The following is a 22,622-nucleotide window of genomic DNA, read 5'->3' as shown; positions in this document are numbered from 1 at the left end:
GTTGCTTCTGTCGTCTCACTTTTCTTTAGCTTGTTAGAGATATGTCTTCCTTCTCTGCAGTCAGGCCTAGAAGGAAAGGGAATTGGGAGACAAAAGCGCTCTTCTTTTTTTTTTTTTTTTTTTAAAGTAATCTCTCTGCCCAACATGGGGCTCAAACAAGTCCAAGATCAAGAGTCTCATGCTCTACATACTGGGCCAGCCAGATGCCCCAGCATGGAGCCCACTTACAGGTGCTCTTGTCTGATGTTGGGGCCTTCTGGGTGGCCGATGTTCAAAGATGATTCTTTCTCTAGGAGATTGTCCTGGATTCCTCCAAGGTTCCCATTTTCGGTGATACTTCTTTTGGGCACATATATACTTGATTCTCGCAGTTGCTTTCCACCCTGCTCTCCAGTGTGGGAGTTGCATTCCACCCCCTCCCTTCTTTATGCTGAACTCCCATCACCCAATAAGCAGTCCTATTGGACATGAATTAAAATGACCCCATGCTAGCTTTTAGATGTGGTTTACCTCTTTCCATAGGAAATTGAAGCCATTGGCAGGAGTACAGGTATTCCCAAAGGCAGCTCTTTTCTTTTTGTCTCTTGGTCTTGGCTCTTTGTTCTCACTCCCAGCCACTGCACTTTCCTCTGGCTTGAATCAAGGCACCATCAGTCCAGAGTGTCCCCCTATTGCTGGGAACATATACCAAGCTACTTAAGTAGTCTTGCTGAAGTCCTTCTAGGTTGAGATGAAAGAGGTCATAATAGCACTCTCCCCCATAGCACCCCACCTTCAAAGAGAGAAGGGGAGTGCCTGGGTGGCTCACTCCATTAAGTGTGTGATTCTTGATTTTGGCTCAGGTCATGATCTCAGGGTTATGGGGTGGAGCCCCATGTTGGGCTTCATGCTCAGTGCAGAGTCTGCTTGTCCCTCTCCCTCTGCTCCCCCCCCCGCACCACCCCTTGTGTGCTCTCTTCTATCTCAAATAAATAAAATCTTAGAGAGAGAGAGAAGGGTTGGTGTGGGCAGCACTTTTTCTAAAGAAATCTTTTCCCCTTCTTCTCAGTTCTTAAAGAAAAAAAATTTCTCCAAGTGCTTGAGGGAGTTCCGAAGTTGTATAATGGATTTTGGTCTTTTCCTTTGTAAATTCTGCAAAGAATGATCTTTCGACACATATTTGGAATCTGGTATTTGTCATCTGTTTTATTGGTACCTCAGTCAAAATTTTATATAAAGGCTCTTTAACTTTTTTTTTTGTGGTGGGGGGAAGTTCTTAAGCAGAAAGGAACCACAATGCATCATAATTCCACAGAATATTTATCTGTATGTATGGATGATAATATTCAGTTATGGGAAATTAAATCAAGTAGTTTTGTCCATTGTTTCTCAGAATTATATCTGCAAAAATAATCTACAAAACAGGTCTTGGTACAACTTGGTGAGGCTGGTTTATTTGGTAGGTGATCCCAGGTGGAAGAACTGAGACTGGGGAAAGGAGAAAAACCTATGAAAGGTGCATTAATGAGCTAATTATTACTGTAGGCAATTGGGGAATCAATTTCTGTGAGGCACCATGTAGCCTTGCCTCAAGATGGTCCCACCAAAGTGAAGCTGAGGTTTAATACCATCTTCCATAATTCAAGTTTCTTCCTGGAGATATCAGTTCCCCTTAGGATGGGCTAACCCAAGGCATCAGAAAAAGCCTAGATGCAGAAAAGCTAGTGTGGGACACCTGGGTGGCTTAGTTGTTTAATAAGCATCTGACTTTGGTTCAGGTCACAATCTTGGAGATCTGGGATTGAGCCCCATGTTGTGCTCCGCACTCAGCAGTGAGTCTGTTGTCTCTCTCAAATAAATAAATAAAATCTTTAAAGAAAATTAAAGCTGAGTGCCACCTGCAGCGTATACTTTGAGGATATTAACAACAGGCAGGAACTTTCCATAGCTACAGTGATACTCAGGTATCTCTACCCGTATTCGTGTTTATTTACCTCCCTAGATTGCTTAAACATATTAATAGTACGTCTTCCTCCTTTTTAGACTGGCATTTTAGTACTTTTCTGTATTCCTTTGGTCTTTCCCCACACAGTCCTCCACTAAATAATTTTGGGGTTGTTATGGGCATACTTTTATCCATTTTTCATTTATTTATTTTTTTAACATTTTTATTTTTTTATTTATTTATGATAGTCACACAGAGAGAGAGAGAGAGAGAGAGAGAGAGAGGCAGAGACATAGGCAGAGAGAGAAGCAGGCTCCATGCACCTGGAAGCCCGACGTGGGATCCGATCCCGGGTCTCCAGGATCGCGCCCTGGGCCAAAGGCAGGTGCTAAACTGCTGTGCCACCCAGGGATCCCCATTTTTCATTTATTTTTTATTTTTTTATTTTTATTTATTTTTAATATTTTTAATTTTTTTTCAACTTATTTATTTATGATAGTCACAGAGAGAGAGAGAGAGAGAGAGAGAGGCAGAGACACAGGCAGAGGGAGAAGCAGGCTCCATGCACCGGGAGCCCGATGTGGGATTCGATCCCAGGTCTCCAGGATCGCGCCCTGGGCCAAAGGCAGGCGCCAAACCGCTGTGCCACCCAGGGATCCCTCATTTATTTTTATTTTTTTTTAATTTTTTTAAATTTTTTTATTTATTTATGATAGTCACACACACACACACACACACACACACACACACAGGCAGAGACATAGGCAGAGGGAGAAGCAGGCTCCATGCATCGGGAGCCCGATGTGGGATTCGATCCCAGGTCTCCAGGATCACGCCCTGGGCCAAAGGCAGGCGCCAAACCGCTGCGCCACCCAGGGATCCTCCTCATTTATTTTTTAAATGACATTTTGGGACACCTGACTGGCTCAGTTTGTAGAGCATGTGACTCTTAATCTCGGGGTTATGAGTTTGAGCCCCATATTGGGTGTAGAGATTACTTAAAATCTTAAGAAGAAAGAAAGATTTTTTAAACAAGGGCACTTGGGTGGCTCACTCAGTTGGGCATATCTGCCTTCCACTTGGGTCATGATCCCAGGGTTCTGGGATTGAGCCCTACATTGGGCTCCCTGCTTGGTGGGGAGTTTGCTTCTCCCTCTACTTCTGTTCGTGCTCTCTCTCAAATCTTTTTTAAAAACAGATTTTTTAAACAACATTTTGCTTTTCTTAAGCTCTCTTCCTGCCTATATCTCTGGTTTTTTTTTTTTTTTTCTTTTACACATTTTTATTAAAGTACACTTCCTGTAAGAGTCCATTGGCCCTCAGATTTAAATAATAGTTGGATATAAACTTATAGGTTTTTTTTTTTTAAGATTTTATTTATTTATTCATGAGGGACAGGGAGAGAGAAAGAGGCAGAGACACAGGCAGAGGGAGAAACAGGCTCCATGCAGGGAGCCCAACATGGGACTCAATCCTGGGTCTCCAGGATCACGCCCCAGACTGAAGATAGTGCTAAACCTCTGGGCCACTGGGGCTGCCCAAAAGAACAGTTTCTTAAAGTATAATTAAATAATGTTTATTTATAGCTTAAGTAAATATTAGAGTTCAAGTAAATATAAGTTTATTTACTAGTATCCAGTGTGATCTTGTCAGTGTTGGGTTTTGGAGGGGGAGCAGGGGGACGCAGAGAGAGAGAATATTAAGTAGGCTTCATGCCTAGGGTGGAGCCCAACAAGGGGCTCAATCTCACAACCCTGAGATCATGACCTGACCTGAAATCGAGAGTCTTGACACTGAACTGACTGAGCCCACCCAGGCACCCCTCCTCAGTTTTATTTGTTCTTAAATTCCTGGAAAGTGTCAGGGAGCATCTGTTTATCTGTGTTGTATAGTGTCCCCAGCCCCAGTTTTGTATTAATTTAGACAGTTTTGTAATTAATACATTTTTTGGTTTAAAATCTGTTTTAGAGTATGGAAGATTTTCCCATATGAAGTCTCTGCTTTTACAGTAATACTTAACTGCTGGTTTTTCTCTTTCATGCTCTTTTGCTTTGTACTATAGTATTCCCTTTAATGGTAATGCAGACCTTTTTTGGCCTTACAGTATCCTAAGTAGCCCAGGTATGTATGTTTTGAGTCTTAGTTGGAAACTTACACCTGAGAAATCTGGAAGGAAGGAATAATAGTAAGAAAAGGTGCCTTGGTTCCAGGAAATTCTCTTGTCCCAGGGCGATTTACTCTTATCTGTATATCTCTCTCTGTGTGTGACTATCATAAATAAATAAAAAATAAAAAAATAAAAAAATAAAAAATGTTTGAATAGGTAAAAATTGCCCTCATCCTGTATAGGATTGTTTCATTAATGTAAATAACATTTTTATTTTGTGACCTTACAGGAGCCCAGGCTTGTGTGCTTGTATTTTCTACCACAGACAGAGAATCTTTTGAAGCAATTTCCAGTTGGAGAGAGAAAGTAGTAGCTGAAGTTGGAGATATACCAACTGTACTTGTCCAAAACAAGATTGATCTCTTAGATGATTCTTGTATAAAGAAGTAAGATGTTCACTTTTGAGGGGGAGGTGGTAATTCTATAAAGTTAAAACTTATTTTAATTTTTGCATAGATCTAAAAATTTTAGGAAACCTTTTATAGAGACTGCCTTATAATTAAGTTTTCTGTGAGCTATTTTTTGTGATAGGTTTGGGTTAAAAAAATTAACATGAAATCATAAGTAGACAAAATTCAAGGAATAAACTTTGAAGGCCTTTTGGAATTCCAGTCTTAGGTCTTACACTGGAAATCCAGCTCTTGATGTTGTCAAATCTAAATATAATAAGAATGTTAATAAAAACATCCCTAGGGGAAAAAAATCCCTGTATGTTTTAATATCTAGAGCAAGTAGCTATCCTATGGTGATGACTTTAAATAAGTAGTTCAGATTCGTATTGTTTTGTATATTCAGAAATTCAGTTCAAATTTGTGAACTGAGCATCTAGATAATTTCTTTCTATAAGTATTTGCACATTGTATTATTAACTTTTTGCTAGCTTTTAAAATCTTTGCTTGGTTTTTACCTCATTTTTTGTTATGTTCTTATATTAGTTATCTGTTGCTGTATAACAATTTAACCCAAAACTTAGTGCCTTCAACAAAAATTTATTTTTTCCATTTCTCTGTGTCAGGAATTTGAGGGTGGATTAATCATGTGTTTCTGGTTCAGGTTTTTCATGAAAACAAGCTGTTGTCACAGTCAAGCTGTTACACAGGACAGTAGTCATGTAAAGCATGACTGGGGCTGGAGGATCCAATTCTAGAACGCTCACTCACTTGGCCTGTTGCCATGTGGACCTCTCCCTAGGGCTGCTTGAGTGTCGGCACAGCATGGCAGCAGCTTTCCCCAAGCAGGATTCAAAACAGAGTGAAGCAGAAGCCCTAATGTCTCTTATGACCTAATCTCAGAAGTCACATACTATCACTTCTGTGTATTGATCACACAGACTAACCTTGATTACAGTGTAGGAAGAAACTACACAAGGTTGTGAAGACCAGGAAGAAGGTGAAGAAGGGTGGGGTGGAATCATCCGGAATGATTTTAGAGCAGAGCTACTACAGTCTTATTAAAACTAAGATCAGAGTCATAATAAAACTAAAATTAGGAGTCTGCTCTCATAGACGGAGTCGTTAATTTAATGACTTTGGCTTTGACAGCAAAGTAGTTTCACAGCCAGTAAGAGTAAAGTAAGGAATGCAGTGTAAGATTTTCAGAGTATGATTAAATTCAAATGTTTTTAAAAACAAAATTAATTTAAGTGTTATATAACAAAAAGTGATATTTAGCCATTTTAAGACTAGAGTTTAATGACCATAGAATTGACAGTATAATGGTGTTTATCCCACAACAATACTGAAAACTAAAAATCCTGTTTAAGTACTGACAACATAACTTTCAACTACTCTGGAAGGTCTGACACCCACACCCCTAAGCTGTATTCAGTAAATGTAATAAAAATGATTTTTTAAAACAAGCTATCAGAAGGTATCTTTATAAGTGCTTTTTTTTTTTTTTTTTTTTAATCGATACATAGTGAGGAAGCCGAGGCACTGGCAAAAAAGTTAAAGCTCAGATTCTACAGAACATCAGTGAAAGAAGATCTAAATGTGACTGAAGGTAAACTGCCTTTAAGAAAAATTTAATAGAGATCCCTGGGTGGCTCAGCAGTTTAGCGCCTGCCTTCGGCCCAGGGCGTGATTCTGGAGTCCCGGGATCAAGTCCCACATCAGGCTCCCTGCATGGAGCCTGCTTCTCCCTCTGCCTATGTCTCTGCCTCTCTTTCTGTGTCTCTCATGAATAAATAAATAAAATCTTCCTATCATTAAGTAAAATTTAAAAGCATGATGTTTCTCAGAGTCCTTAACTAATTACTAATGACTCTGAATACTTATTACTCTCTGTTGCCAAACTTTGGTGGGTTTTGTTTTGTTTTTTATCTTTAAAAATATAACTGTATATATTTGAGTGTGTATGCATGTATGTGTTTTTCATGGATACCTTTTTAAATTACTGAATTGTTTGAGAACTCCACTATAGTGGATGTTCCATTAGGCGGTTATAATGACCTTAATTTGTTCTTATGTGTGTGTTTTTTTTAAAGATTTATTAATTTATTTGAGAGGTGAGGGAGGAGAGGCAGAGGGAGAGAATTCTCAAGCAGACTCCCCAGTGAGTACAGAGCCCAACATGGGGCTCATTCCCACGACCCATGAAATAATGACCTCAGCCAAAACCAAGAGATCAGCACCCAACCAGCTGAGCTATTCAGGCTCCCCTGGTTGTTTTTTGTTTTTGTTTTTTTAAGTAATCCCCCAACGTGGGACTGGAACTTATGACCCTGAGGTCAAGAGTCCCGTGCTCTACTGACTGAGCCAGCCAGGCACCCCTGACCTTAATTTGTTTAGTAATATTTCCCAGTTTAAGAAAGTGAGAGTAGAGAAAGGTGATTATTTTTCTCGTTCCAGAACTGCTACTTATATTGTTAGATTGCAACTTGATTGTTGCTCAAGTGTCTTCTAGGTAGTTTTTTTCACCTAAAGAAAGGAGATATGGGGATCCCTGGGTGGCGCAGCGGTTTGGCGCCTGCCTTTGGCCCAGGGCACGATCCTGGAGACCCGGGATCGAATCCCACGTCGGGCTCCCGGTGCATGGAGCCTGCTTCTCCCTCTGCCTGTGTCTCTGCCTCTCTCTCTCTCTGTGACTATCATGAATAAATAATAAATAAAATCTTTAAAAAAAAAAAAAAAAAAAGAAAGGAGATATGTTTTCAAGACTGAGTTAATGTGGTATATTGCTGATTGTTGATCCCTATTCAAGTATCTAAAACTAATGACTACTAAGTATTATTTCATTTCTTTACTAATAAAATGCCATATATATTTATAATTACTATTGTACTTAGGCATTGCTCAAATAATTCTTTTTTTGAATGCTCAAGTAATTTTTAAAAGTTGAGTTTTTTCAACTAGATTATATACTTCCAATTTAATTTTAAATGGAAAGGAAATAAGGATTCATCCTTTTGGTAAGGATGAATGTAAGAATACAAATATTTCAAAATAAATAAATGTCATTAGCAAGTATACAATATTATAGTGAGTGATATGAAACAACAGATTTTACATGCATAAATTATACTGACCTGGTAAGATTTTTGCTTTTGCTTTTATTCTAGTTTTTAAATATTTGGCTGAAAAATACCTTCAAAAACTCAAACAGCAAATAGCTGAGGATCCAGAATTAATGCATTCAAGTAGTAACAAAATTGGTAAGTACTCAAGAAATTTCAGTCCCATGTTTACCTGCTAAATTTATTTTCCATTCATTATTACCATATTTACTATTTTTTAATCATCTTTTTATTGTGTGGGTTCTTTTTTTTTTTTTTAAGTAAGCTCCATGCACAACTTTGAGCCCAATGCAAGGCTTGAACTCACAACCCTAAGATCAAGATCTGAGCTAAGATCAAGAATTGTATGCTTAACTGAGCTACCCAGGCACCCCATATTTACTATTTTTTTTTAAAGATTTATTTATTTATTTTAGAGAAAGAGAGGGCAAGTCGGGGGAAGGGTAGAGGGAGAGAGAGAGAGACAAGCAGACTCCACACTGAGTGCAGAGCCTGATGGGGGTTTAGTCAGGACCCCAAGATCATGACCTGAGCCGATATTGAGATGCTTAAACAACTGAACCACTCAGGTGCCCCTGCTATTTTTTTAATATAATATGTTCATTTCTCTTTTTTTTAAGAGAGATTTTATTTATTTATTTATTTATTTATTTATTTATTTATTTATTTATTTGAGACACAGAGGCAGAGACACAGGCAGAGGGAGAAGCAGGCTCCTCGCAAGGAGCTGGATGCAGGACTCGATTCCGGATCCCTGGATCAGGCCCTGAGCCAAAGGCAGACGCTCAATCACTGAGCCACCCAGATGTCCCAATGTTTATTTCTTTAAGAAATGTGATTAGAAAGTATTAGATTAGCAATTGTTAAACTTAGTATCAACTCTCATATTAAAAGGTATATTGAGTTAAAAGATTTTTTTTAACTATTGAACTTTCTATGTATTAAGAGAGCAGGGATAAAGACTTTACAAAGGTCTGTCCTATGTATAAATGGGCTCTTAACACTTGTTTTTTTTTTTTTTAATATTATTTATTTATTCATGAGAGACACAGAGAGAGAGAGGCAGAGAGACAGGCAGAGGGAGAAGCAGTCTCCATGCAGGGAGCCTGATGTGGGACTCGATCTTGGGACTCCAGGATCACGCCCTGAGCCAAGGGCAGGCACTAAACCGCTGAGCCATCCAGGGATCCCCAACACTTGTTCCTCTGACACTATACTTGTACTATTTCCATACACTTTACTGAATTTTTTTTTTTGTAATACTAAATGCCTGCAAAGTTTAACATTTCCTAAAGAATAACTATGTTGTCTTCTCTATAACAGTCACTGGACTGACTATGTCATGTTTTTTTGCTATGGCTACCAGGAAGTTGAGAACCAAATTTTCTGTTACTAAAGCTTCTGTGTAGTCTCTTAGGGACTCCATATCTGTATTTTGACACCCCCCCCCCCCATACATGTACTCACATTATTTTCTTGACCTGTTTTAACTTCTTTTCCCCCTTGGTTCTTGCTTCTTTTTGTTGTTATTTTGCCATTTTTATTGAATATGTTCTTACTGTCAGACACCTCAAATGCTTTGTGAAACAAAATAGGACAGTTGTAATAAGCTTCTGTCTAGCTTTGTCTTCTGAGCTCCATTCTTGTCTCTTCCAATTTCCTGAGTGAAGCCCTTTGATAGATTTGTATTATGGAGAATATTAAATGCAGCTCTCTTCATGCTGAGATCTAAAGACAATATCATCTATCCTGTATGGCCTTAAGCCCCACTCATATATGTACCTGTTTTCCAGTTCTGCCAGAGGTCTTGCTGTATCTTAAACATTCTTTTTTTTTTTTTTTTTCAATTTTTATTTATTTATGATAGTCACAGAGAGAGAGAGAGGGGCAGAGACATAGGCCGAGGGAGAAGCAGGCTCCATGCACCGGGAGCCCGATGTGGGATTCAATCCCGGGTCTCCAGGATCGCGCCCTGGGCCAAAGGCAGACGCCAAACCGCTGCGCCACCCAGGGATCCCCTGTATCTTAAACATTCTAACACTGTCTTCTTCATTCTTGCTTATTTTGGTTCTTTCATCAAGAATGACTTCTTTCAGGATGCCTGGGTGGCTCAGTGGTTGAGCATCTGCCTTTGGCTCAGGGCGTGATCCCGGAATTCCTGGGATCAAGTCCCACATTGGGCTTCCTGCATGGAGCCTGCTTTTCCCTCTGCCTATGTCTCTGCCTCTCTCTCTCTAGGTCTCTCATGAATAAATAAATAAAATCTTTATAAATAATAATAATAGATAAATAGATTAGATAGATAGATAGATTAGATAGATAGATAGATAGATAGATAGATAGATAGATAGAATGACCTCTTTCCCATCCCTGTCAAAGAACTATTCATTCCTCAAGGACTGTCTAGAAAGCTTTCTCTGCTCGCTGTATATCTAGCTAAAGCAATTACTGCTATTCTTTTCTTCTAAATGAAGAGAGATCTAAGTCCAATACATTGCCAGTTGTCCAGTTCTACCTTTTTTATTAGTCTGTCGTTTCTTATATTTTAGGTATAATTGGTCCTTCCTTGGAACCATCTGTGGGATCTTGGGTCCCTTTTATGACACTTAAGGAAGAGTAGCTAAAGCATTACTTACCTGCATACTACCTCACGTCACTTATTAGATTGTAAACTTCTTGTGGGCAGGAATTGGTTATAGTCATCTTTGTATTGCTGATAGTGTCTCTGGCACAGACTTGTGTATCATGGAGGATAAGTTGTTTGTTTATTTATTTATGATAAATTGTTTATAAACTAGAGATTATAGTATTAGAGCAGCACAGTTCAAAATGGGAACTATAGTAGTTAAAAGTTTTCATTTAGTTCATCCTTTAATTTACTTACCGCTTTAATTATTTGTAGACCATTTCGTTGTTGTTTTACCCTAGATAGGAAAATCCCACATTACTACAGCTTTTACATATGCAATGTTTTTATTAACATAAAATCTCACAAATACTGTTGTGAACTACAAATCTGGTATTCTTGAGGAAATTATATGATGTAAAAGATAATAAGTGAAATTATTAAAATTATCATACTTGCTGATAGCAAATTCAGAAATAGATTGTTAGTGAAAAGATGCAGAACTGTGTGTACAGTTAATCATCAGTTTGGTAATTAAGGGAGAAAAAAATGCATTTGCATTTTTGCTTAAATATGCATAAAATATCTCTGGAAGGAAACAGGAAAAGTGAAAAACATACATGCTTTAGGGAAGGTAAACTGGTGATTTGGAACGGAGACTTTACTGTGTAATCCCTTTTGTACCCTTTGAATTTTGACAAACGATATATATTGGCTATTAAAAATAAACGTGGAGCACTTAGGTGGCTTAGTTGGTAGAACATACAACTCGATCTCAGGGTCATGAGTTCGAGCCCAGTGTTTACTTAAAAAGGAGGGGTAGAGTTTACTTAAAAAAAAACTTATAAAATAAATGAAATGAAAACAAAAGCTTAAAGTTGTAAATACTGAAAATATTACTGATTTACTAAGATGCTGGATACACAGTGTACAATAGGTAACCCTGAACTATATCAGTATCACTCTCTCTGTTTTTCCTCAATTTACAGGTGTCTTTAATACATCAACTGGAAGTCACTTGGGTCAAAATTCAAGTACCCTTAATGGTGGAGATGTCATCAATCTTCGACCCAACAAACAGAGAACCAAGAAAAATAGAAATCCTTTTAGCAGCTGTAGCATACCCTAAAACATTTTAGGGAGGAAAAAAAAATTGAGTTATGTTGTGCAATTCAGTAAGAAATGCATCCAACTGTCATGGTATGTTACAAGTTTTTTTTTTTTTTTTAAGCAGACTTTGCACCTAATGGCTCTGTGAAAGTTGACAGACTTAAATATTGTTCTGCAGTGCTTTTCAGGTGGAGTGAGATCTTTGGTGGAAAGATTACTGCCTTGTGGACTTGTTTTAATTTTGTTTTTTTTACATCAGACGAAGCTTCTCCTGTTTTTGAAGGAATGCTGTAAAAAATGTCAAAAACAGGTTTTGCTGAATTTTAAGTGCTGGAAAACATAAATGGAATGCCCCAAATATATCGGTACAGATTTTAATATTATTGACCAAGGAGAGATAGCAAGCATTGTATTTCTGAAATTGGTCATATAGCTTTTTTGGAAAGTAGTATTGAATCCAAATACTTAAAAAAAACAATAGTGTAAGGTAAACCCTAAATCTTGCCAGACTGCATTAGTGTATATTTGTCAATGTTACTTGTGCAATATCTGTATAATGTAGAATATGGAGTTATGTATGCAGATATCTGGTACTGAAGTATACTGAAGGTATATTCAGTACTAAGGAAAGAGAATCTAATTCATTCATTCTTAAAATCATTTACACATTGCGTGTATGTTAAAAGTTTTTATTTTCAAATAAAAAATTCCAGACATATATTTTGCAAAACAAGCTCAGATTTTAAAAGTGCTTTGTGCCAAAAATATCATACCTAATTTTTACAGTGCTTTACTATCAGAATTTATATTGTTTATATCTTTTAAAAGCAGTTTTCCTCTCTGACAGGGTAGATAAAAGAGTAGAAATGTTTAATGCTAGAGTATTTCCCAGGTGAGACTTGCTGCAAAATCTTTCTCACATGTCCATCTATAAGCATGAGGAGCTCGTGCTGGCCAAGCCCTTATGATGTCTGGCACCCCTGCAGTTATCCCGTGGGTCCTGTGAAATGCAGTGGTGCATCTAGCGCCTTTTTCTGCTGAAAATGCAATTTTGAACTTTTAAGGTTATGCTATCAATTTTTTAAATGCAGAAAAGATGATCTTTTGTCTTCATCTGCATGATAGATTTTATAAGGCCCTGCAACTCTAAAGCATCTTTTCGTTTACACATTTTTGTATGGTATTTTAAGATGATCACTTAAAAATTTCTAGAAACTTCGGTTTGTATAGCACTTTCTCAAGGACTCTGTCAGCACCACATGCAGAATAATTTCTTTTAAGAACTGATTTTCACAGTAATCACGTGGCAGAGCATAAATATGGTAACTTGGGACAGTAGTTTTCCAACTAAGATAATTGCATGAACTCTGTTAAAAAACAATTATTGTTCATCAATGACTTTGTTTTTAACCCCTCCCTATATACCTGGTTTTCGCAGGATTTCAAGACATGTAACTTTTCCTGGAAAATGTGTCATAAATTCATTTTTCATTATTTGAACAAATGCATAATGTTGTATGTATTTCTTCTGTATGTTCTGTCTCTTTCTAAGTCTTACATCTGCACCATCCTCTTCCCTTTGTCCAGATTAACATTGAAAAGAATAGAATTTTCTGGGGTATGTCCTTTTTAAGGGGTCAAGAGTGAATGTTTGCTTTTCATAGTATGGAAATAATCTGGTATTATCTATTTTAAAGTAATATAAAATATTAATTTTTATGTCACCAAGTTGACTTCACTCCCATTGCTGGCAGTGGGATAGGTGTTGGGGGAAAAAATTCCATTCCTAACAATGGGTATCTGTTAATGATTCCTTTTTCCTTTTCTACTCTCTTAGAATACAGTCTCTTTAATTTTTGCACAAAACATATTTTACAGCAAATAGTTTTGTGGTCTTTAGTAGCCAAAAAAAAAAAAAAATCATGTTATGTAATATGTTGTAGTTCTATTTCATATTAATTAAATATGTGGGGGAAGAGATTGCTACTTTTCTATATAAAAAAGATAATCTCTCATGGTGGTTGAAGTTTCCTGATAGTTGTAATATAATTTTATGTGTTTAGTTTTGTCCTTTTTTCTTATAAGAACTGAGAGAGAGCTTTGTTACACATTTGAATTTTTATTTGCACTTGTGTATTTTCCACTTATGATTATTCATTTTAAATCACTAAGAAGGTCTGAAAATCAGTTAAATACTTTCTCAATTTAATTCTAAAACCTAAGTCTAACCCCACCCCCAGCAGCTGGTTCAGCAGTTTAGCGACACCTTCACTACCTGTGTCTCTGCCTCTCTCTCTCTCTCTGTGTCTCTCATGAATAAATAAATAAAATCTTAATCCCCCCCACAAGTACCTTAATTCTTCTAAATCACTTTACTGTTAATTTGTAATGAACTACGGACACTAAAGAAAACACTGGCTAAGACTCCAGGATGTTGTTTGTGCATTTGTACTCTCATGTACTTTTTTACCTGGTGGCTGGTTTCTAGTATACAGACAGAGAGCTGTGGAATGACTGCCATATTGCAGAGCCCCCAGTTCTCCTTTCCTCTCTGTCAGCCTTACAAATTAGATAGCTTATCGAATAGCCCTTATATAAGGCAATATACAGTTGAACCTTGGACAATGCCAGTTTGAACTGTGTGGGTCCACTTCCATGCGGATTTTTTACAGGACTATAAATGTATTTTTTCTTCCTTATGGTTGTCTTAATAACATTTTCTTTTCTCCTGGCTTACTTTATAAGAATACAGTATGGAATACACACAACATACAGAATATTTGTTAATAGACAGCTTATGTTATCAGTAGGGCTTAGTAGTTAAGTGTTAGGGGAGTCAAAAGTTATACTTGGATTTTTCACAGTGTGGGGGTTGGTGCTGCTTATCCCGGTGTTGTTCAAGGATCAACTGTATTTCTGTTGTTATTAGTGCCATAAGATGAAATCCGTTGCCATTAATTAGTACTTACTATCAGGTGGGAACTATACAAAGTACCTTGCAAACAGTAATTTAATCTTTACAGCAATTCTATGGAGTATTATTATTCCTTCCCTTTTTTCAAAGGAGGAGGAGAATGAAGATCTAAGTTTGTCAGAGTCACATATTCGATAGCAACAAAGCCATTTTCTATCCTATTTTGTAACTATTATGTTTATATTACCCAGACATAAAAAGATGTGCTATCTTCCATTATACTTTATAGTCTAATATATATGAATGGATTTGATACTGCTTTATATATGCAGTTATATTTTATGGAGGAATTACTACTGCTAGGAACATTTTCAGCGTTTAACTGTCCTAACATAATATTGATTTCTTATTTGATGCATTTGTCTTAAAAAGAGAATTAAAATAATAAAGTAACTATTTTTCAATCAAAAGTCTAATTTCTCATCTGAAATTATGGGGAGGGATGTATCCTAAAAGACTGATTTAATAATATTTTAGTACAGATTTGATAGTTTCATCAAAAAAATTTAAATAATTAAAAATATGAAGAAAACCTTTTGAATTGGGATTATGTACTTAGTTTAAAAAAAAAAAAGTTAACCACTCCCAAGTACATTATAAGAGGCTTATGTAAAGGAATTCTGACTAGCCATTTTTAGTTAAAGTAGAAGATCAAAGTTGAAGGATTTAGCTTGGTTATATTGATTATTAAATGCTGAAATAATTTAATAAAGTAAGTTAAGCAATCTACATAAATGAATATATTAAATAAAAAAATAGGGGTGCCTGGCTAGTTCACATGGTGGAGCATGCAACTCTTGATCTCGGGGTTCTAAATTTGAGCCCCAAGTGGGTATAGAGAATACGTAAAAAAAATCTTCAAAACAAAAATTATTACCCATGCTGAATGTCAACATGGATGCAGAAGTTGTCATTGAAAGGTTTTTTATTTTCCCTATTTTTATATTTCTTATAATTCAGTTTTTCATATATTTAAGTGACAGACTCAAATATATTTCTATTATTTTTAATTGTTATAGAGAAATCAAAGGCTGAATTTGCTTTTTGTGTTATGTGTGACACCTTGTTTTTTGTGTTACGTGTGACACCTCTATAATTCTTACATTCTTTGTGCTATTATTAAATATGTACATATTTCATCTCTTCTAATTAAAATGTTACTCAAACTTTTCTACTTTTAAAATTGTAATGAGAATATTTTGCTCTTCTATTGGATTGTAAGAAAAAAACAATGTCATACTGATCTTGAAATTTCCTAGTATGGCTTTTACACAGATTTATAAATTACATGAATTAAAGCAGATTATAAACAAACACTTAAAATTTAAATGCATGATACTTATTGCTGAGAGAAATTAAAGGAGATTTAAATGGATGTATTATGTACATGATTGGAAAACTCAGTATTGTTTTGTTGTCAGCTCTTTCTAAATTGATCTATAGATTCAATGCAATTCCAATCAAAATCCCAGCAGGCATTTTATTGAAAATGTTAAAGTTTATCTAAAAGTTATGTGATGAACCTAGGATAGCCAAAACAATTTTGAAAAAGAAAAGAGTTGAAGAACTGCGACTCTATGATTTTAAGATTCTCAGTATAGGTGCAGTAAAGAAGATACATAGATCATTGAAACAGACTAGAATCCAGAAATATACCCACAAAAATATGGTCAAGTGACTTTTAACAAAGACTTCATAACAGTTCCATGGATAAAGGGAAAATGTACTGGAATAACTAGATATTTTGAATCTTAGGACTTAACCTCATAATATCCTCAAAATATAATTTGTGGTGGGTTATTAACCTAATAAATAAAAGCTAAAACTAAGGCTTCTAGAAGAAAACAGGAAATAATCCGCATGACCTTAGGGTAAGCAAGTATATCTTAGGTCTTAGAAAGTGCTAACTGTAAGAGAATCAGTAAATTGAATATAATGAAAATTTAAAACTTCTACTCAAAGACATGGTTAAGAAATGAGTAGACAAGCCATATACCAGGAGAATATATCTGTAATAATCATATCTCGTGAGGGACTTATAACTATAATACGTTAAAAAAAAACCCAACCCTTGGGATCCCTGGGTGGCGCAGCGGTTTAGCGCCTGCCTTTGGCCCAGGGCGCGATCCTGGAGACCCGGGATCGAATCCCACGTCAGGCTCCCGGTGCATGGAGCCTGCTTCTCCCTCTCCCTGTGTCTCGGCCTCTCTCTCTCTCTCTCTGTGTGTGACTATCATAAAAAAAATAATAATAATAAATAAATAAATAAATAAATAAATAAAACAGTTAAAAAAAAAACCCAACCCTACAACTCATTTATAAAAGACAACACAAATAAAAATGAGTAAAATACTTTAACAGACACATAATAGGGAAAGATATATGAATAGGCAATAAGTACATGGGAAAATGCTCAAAACGTTAGTCATCAGGAAAGTGTGAATTAATACAACAATAAGATGCCATTACAAGCCTCTAAAATAGCTAAAATTAATAATTGACAAAATACTTGTATAGATGTGGACTAATTGGAACTCTGATTTAGTCACTTTGGGAACCTTGGCAATTTCTAATAAAATCAAAGATACATCATCTATATGACCCAGAAATTTCCCTTCTAGGTATTTACCCAAGAGAAATAAAATCTTAAGTGTATGAAAAGAGTTGTACAAGAATGTTCATAGCAGCTTTAAAATAGACTGAAACTGTGCCTGGGTGGTTCAGTCGGTTAAGCAAGCATCTGCCTTTGTCTCAGGTCATGATCCCAGGGTCCTGGGATCGAGCCTTAGCCTCCCTGATGAGTGAACAATCTATTTCTTCCTCTCCTTCCTCTGCCTCCCATGCCCCACTCATTCTCACTTGCAGTCTCTCAAATAAATAAATAAAATCTTTAAAAAATAAAAGTAGCCCCAAGCTGGAAAAATGCAGATACCACCAACACATGAATAGTTATACTAATTGTAGTATATTCATACAATGAAATAATACTCATAATTAAAATGAACAAACTATTAATCTACAAAACAACATGAATCTCAAAAAATGCTGGGTGAAAGAAGTCTGAGAAAAAGAGTATGTACTGTATAGTTTCGTTTATATGAAGTCCTAGAGTGGGCAAATCTAAATAAGAACAGTAGTTGCTTCTGGGAGCATGCATTGACAAGAAAAAGGCATAGAGAATATTCTTGGGTGAGGAAGATATATCTTGATATGGGTGTGTATTACATAGCTATGTATATGTATGTTTATGCATACACAGCTATATGGGTATGTCAAAACATTGAATTATACACTTAAGATCTGTATATTTCACTGTAAACTATACACCTCAATAAAAAATTAGAAAAATAATGTGCTTGTTTTCCGGGAAACACTGCTTTAATGATGAATTATATTTAAATTAATATTTATTTGGGACTACTTCTAAGAAAGGTGATGGCTTAAGCACTAACATTTGGATATCCTTTATGGAATCTGGCCAATGGAATATAAAATCGATGAACAACCTGAGTAGTAGATAGTCTCCAAAGACGGCCCCCAAATATGTGCATGCAGCTACTTCCATCAGGAGGGAGAGCTTATGTCTCTTCTTGAATCTGATGTGGGCCTCTAACTGCTTCATCTAATTAAATGCAGAGACGTAACAGCCTGGGATCTCTGAACCCAGGCATTAATAAGCCTTCTGCTTTCTCCTTCTGAAACCCAGCAGCCATGGTGTGAGGAAACAGTTAAGTGAAAAGGCCTGTGTAGCAAAAATAAAGGGCTCCAGCGAACAGCCCCAGCTGAGCTCCTGTGTGACAGCCAGCACCAATCTGGAGTAGTCTTGGAGATGGATCACCCAGCCTCAGTCAAACCAACCTTGCTAGTGCCAAATATAGCAGAGATGAGCTACCCCACTGAGCCCTGCCGAAACTGCAAAATCACAAACAAGTAAATGATTATTGCTTTAAGTTACTAAATTTTGGAGTTGTGTATTACATAGCAATTGATAATTAAAACAACTTACAATGGAACGCCTGGGTGGTACAGCGGTTGAGCATCTGCCTTTGGCTCAGGGCATGATCCCAGTTTGGGAATTAAGTCACACATCAGGCTCCCTGTGAGGAGTCTGCTTCTCCCTCTGCCTATGTCTCTGCCTCTCTTTGTGTCTCTCATTAATAAATAAATAAAATCTTTAAAAAAATAAAACAACTTACATTAACACTGGAATATGGAAAATACCATCCACATGGCACAAATTTCAAGGAATTTTTCCCACGTGGCATAGATGGAACCAGATTGAAGGAGGACATGTAGGGCTTGCTCATCATTCCTTTCCTGAGGAAGGAGTGCTGGGCTTCCGAGAATAGAAGAAATCCTGATGAAATGCTTCATACAAACCCTTTAGGATTTTGGTTGGGATTGCATAAAAATAGATTAATTTGGGGCAAATTGTCATCTTTGTCATATTGAGTCTTTCTATGTAGAAACGTCATAGTGTCCCTTTATTCAAGTCTGTGTGTGTGTGTGTGTGTGTGTGTGTGTGCGTGTGTGTCAGTAAAATTTGAAATTTGTTAACTTTTCTAGTGGTTCATCCTAAGTATATTGGTCCAGTATTGGGATTTCAAATAAACTGTGTTGGAGATTATCTGGGTCTTTGGGCAAATCTTTTGGTCTCAAAGAAGGAGTAAACGTTTGTATTTTCTGTGGTGATTTTGCAAGATTTACAGAGTATAGGAAATAGGGAGGAAGCTATCTCAGAATTTCACTGCTGTGCCCACTGGCTGCTTCTCAAAGTTTATTCTCTAGGGTTGTTCCTTGGTGCTGCCCCACCCCACCTTCCCACACTCACCTTGGCAACAGGCACCAATCCTCCTCTTAGAGGTTCACTACATCCATCCCCTTTGTGCTCACTTCACTAGGGCAGACTTAATGAGCTGCTGTTCTGGCAGGGCTTCCTGCTGACAGCCCTGCAGCTTTGCTACCTCCACTCCAGGTGTCGGGGGCTGGGTTCTGTCCTGGGCATCATTGCTTACTTCCCAAGCAAGCTTTTCCTTTTTCATTTATTGAATTTCAGGCTGCTTATCCTCACCCCCGCAACCCTCACCCCACTCTGGTCCTGTTTGCACTTTGTCTTGTAGAAATTGCTCTGGCCTATATCTTCTCTTTTTCCATCCCTGAAACAGAATTGTTCCCATGTTTATATTATACTTGTCATTTCAATGACATTTGAAAACTCATCCCTGAAATGGGAGATTTCAGAATTATCTTTCTTAAGCAGATATCTGATTATAACCAAAATCTTAATGGTTCTGTGAATACTTAGATGGTAATCTTAATGTCTCTTCTGAGCATTCAGGACTCCCCAACATTTCACTCTAGCTCACCTTCTTACTGTGGGCTTACATGTATCTGATATTTTGATTACATGTGGGCTTCTTACTGTGGGCTTAATGTGTCTGATTACCATTTCTAGAACCTACCCACAGTTTGCCATTCTCAGCCTTTTATATTGATTTCTTGACCAGAAATGTCCATTCATTTATCATATAGTTGTTGTTGACTCATATAGTTGTTGACGGCCTTCCACATACCAAACACTGTCAATAGTAACATTGTTTAAAAAAAAAAACAAAAAACAATCATGCTTAGACTTTGGAAGAAAATAGTTTCTTTGATCAAAACTATATTTTGTGTGTCTAGATGTTTGAAAATATCAAATATTAAACTGTGACAATATGCAGAGGCTGTCTGTTGACACATGAACTGAGTTAGTGCCAGTGGTTCACATGTAAGGAAGTGAGCTTAAATTTACCCTGAACCAGATCATAATCCACTAGGAGGGACAGGCATGAATCTTGTCAGCTAATGATAAGAGCCAGGAAATAACACTGAAGAAGTCTCTGGGTTTGTAGTGAAAAATAGTTCCATAAATAACAGGGAACAGACATGGCAAGAGATACGATAGATTCTATCTTTGGCTAATTATAGATGTCAGATGCTATGACTGATTGTGTGCACCCCCTCCCCCATTCATATGTTGAAATCCTCATCTCCAGCATGATGGTGTTAGGAGGTAGGGCCTTTGATAGAGGATTGGGTCATGAGAGCAGGGCCCTCAACAGTGAGATTAGTGCCCTTATCAAAGGGACTCCAGACTGCTCATTTGCCCTCTCTGCCATGTGAGGACACAGCAAAAGATGCCTGTCCATGACCCAGGAGGCAGGTTCTCACTGGACACCAAATCTACTGATGCCTTGATCTTGAAATCTACAGCCTCCAGAACGGTGAGAAATAAATATCTGTTATGTATAAGCCATTCATTCTATGGATTCCATGGTGTTTTCTTATTGCAGCCCCAAACAACTAAGACAGAAAATGGGTACTAAGAAGTGGGTTACTGATATAACAAATACCTAAAACTATGGAGGTGGCTTTGGAACTGGGTAATGGGCAGAGACTGGAAGGATTTTGGGGTGCATGTGAGAAAAATTCCATATTGCCATGAATGGACCACTGATGGTAGTTCTGGTGAGAAGTCAGAAAGAAATCAGAGCTGCAGAGGAGCTTCCATCCAATTAGAGAATACCCAAGTAATTCGGAATAGCAACATGGATGGTAAAGCCATTCTAGTGAGGTCTTGGACAGAAATGAGGAACCTATTATTGGAAACTGGAGGAAAGGCCAGTTTTGTTATAAAATGAAGAACTTGGCTGAATTGTGTTCATGTTCTAGTTTTGTTCTACTTTCCACATTCCCAACTGGTCTCTTTGCCTCTACCTGCCACCTCTCTTACATCCTACACATTGCTGCCAGAATGATCTAAATTAAATTGTAAAACCTGCTTCAGAGCCTTGCATAATATCCATTGCCATTTTGTCAAACTCTTGAGTATGACTTTGCCCTGATCTTACTCTCTGGTCTTCACTCATGTGCTCCTTATTAAACTGCTATAGAGAGTATGTTGTAATTCACAGATTGCCTCATGTTCTTAATATCTCTGTGACTTTGATCATTGTTTCTTCTAGAATTCTATTCTCCCTCCTTGCCTTATTCTTTTTTTTTTTTTTTAAGGTTTTTATTTATTTGAGAGAGAAAGTGCAGAAAGAGAGCACAAGCAGGAGTTGGGAAGGTGCAGAGGGAGAAGACGGAGAGGAGAAGCAGACTCCCAAGTGAGCAGGGAGCCCGACAACATGGGGGTTTGATCCCAGGACCCCAGGATCATGACTCGAGCTGAAAGCACATGCTTAACTGACTGAGCCATCCAGGCGCCCCGCCCCGCCTTACTAACTCTTTAATGTTCTTTAAGACTTCATTTCAGTGCCATCATCCCTTGGAAAGTCCTCCCTTATCATTCCATGCTAAATTAAATGTCTGCACTTAATTCGACCTCTAGAATTCTCCTCTAGTGCCATGATTATATTTATATCATGCTACTCTTTAATCTGTTATTTAAAGTTTGGTCTGCTTCAGGGCACCTACAATGTATCAGGCACCATACTAAATCTAAGTGGTAAAGTAATGTTCAATAAAGACACAGTTCTCACCCTTATGGAGCTCTGAGACTAAAAAAAAAAAGACAGACATTAAGCAAGGAATTGTAAGTGCTCCTAAAGAAATAGAAATTCTATGGTAAGTATAACGGAAGACCTCGAGGATCAGGAATCTTTAGGCTCAGACCTTTCTATCCCTCTGTTAGACCATGAGCAACTTGAGGTCAGAGAGAACTATGTTGGTCCTAATGGGCACTTGATAGGGGTTCATGAATGAATACGTGTGTTTCATAATGGAAAGCTCTTTATTTCATGAAGCAGCAGATTACATTTTTAGACTGCTCTAATATTTTTTCTTTTATTGAGCTGTAAAATCTCTCAGACTTCTACTCATTGTTCTTAGTTATGGACTCTGGAGGAGCTCAGGGTAAGTTTATTCTTCCTTCTATGCAGAAGCCCTTCAAATATTTTAAGATAGTTATATGGCCACTATATATCTTGTTTTGGGCAGGTGTACGGGTGGAGTGTGGTGGTTAAATATTCCCTTCTTTCAGAGTAAGTGGAAAAATTGTTGGTACTTACTTTGTGAGTATCTGTTAAAGATGGTGGATTGAACACAAGCATTCACCTTTACCACCTCTCCAGATCCCATTAAAATGACCTTAAAGGATGTTTAAAAAGGCATAGGGCAGCCTGGGTGGCTCAGCGGTTTGGCGCCTGCCTTTGGCCCAGGGCGTGATCCTGGACACCCAGGATCAAGTCCCGCATAGGGCTCCCTGCATGGAGCCTGCTTCTCCCTCTGCCTGTGTCTCTGCCTCTCTCTCTCTCTCTGTGT

At 37.4% G+C, this 22,622-nt stretch overlaps 1 protein-coding gene across 8 annotated transcripts in view; it reads left to right on the top strand.

The window, feature by feature from the left end:
* Positions 1-22,622, top strand: part of RAB23 (RAB23, member RAS oncogene family) — a 74,384-nt gene that overhangs the window by 21,293 nt on the left and 30,469 nt on the right. For 2 of the 8 annotated variants that reach the window (XM_072832488.1, XM_072832487.1), the window contains exons 4-8: positions 4,321-4,477; positions 6,010-6,092; positions 7,651-7,743; positions 8,282-8,499; positions 11,221-11,357. In XM_072832488.1, the coding sequence (XP_072688589.1) occupies positions 4,321-4,477; positions 6,010-6,092; positions 7,651-7,743; positions 8,282-8,457 (509 nt within the window). In that variant the 3' untranslated portion in view covers positions 8,458-8,499; positions 11,221-11,357. Of the gene's footprint in view, positions 1-4,320; positions 4,478-6,009; positions 6,093-7,650; positions 7,744-8,281; positions 8,500-11,220; positions 17,667-18,021; positions 18,943-22,622 lie in introns of those variants that run through there. The other 6 variants (XR_012034049.1, XR_012034048.1, XM_072832490.1 and 3 more) reach the window with 4 other exon arrangements.

This window comes from Canis lupus, chromosome 7 (genome assembly GCF_048164855.1).
Source record: "Canis lupus baileyi chromosome 7, mCanLup2.hap1, whole genome shotgun sequence".
Classification (NCBI taxonomy): Eukaryota; Metazoa; Chordata; class Mammalia; order Carnivora; family Canidae; genus Canis; species Canis lupus.
The sequence above is the reverse complement of the archived record's forward strand: the minus strand, read 5'-3'. Positions and strand labels throughout refer to the sequence as shown.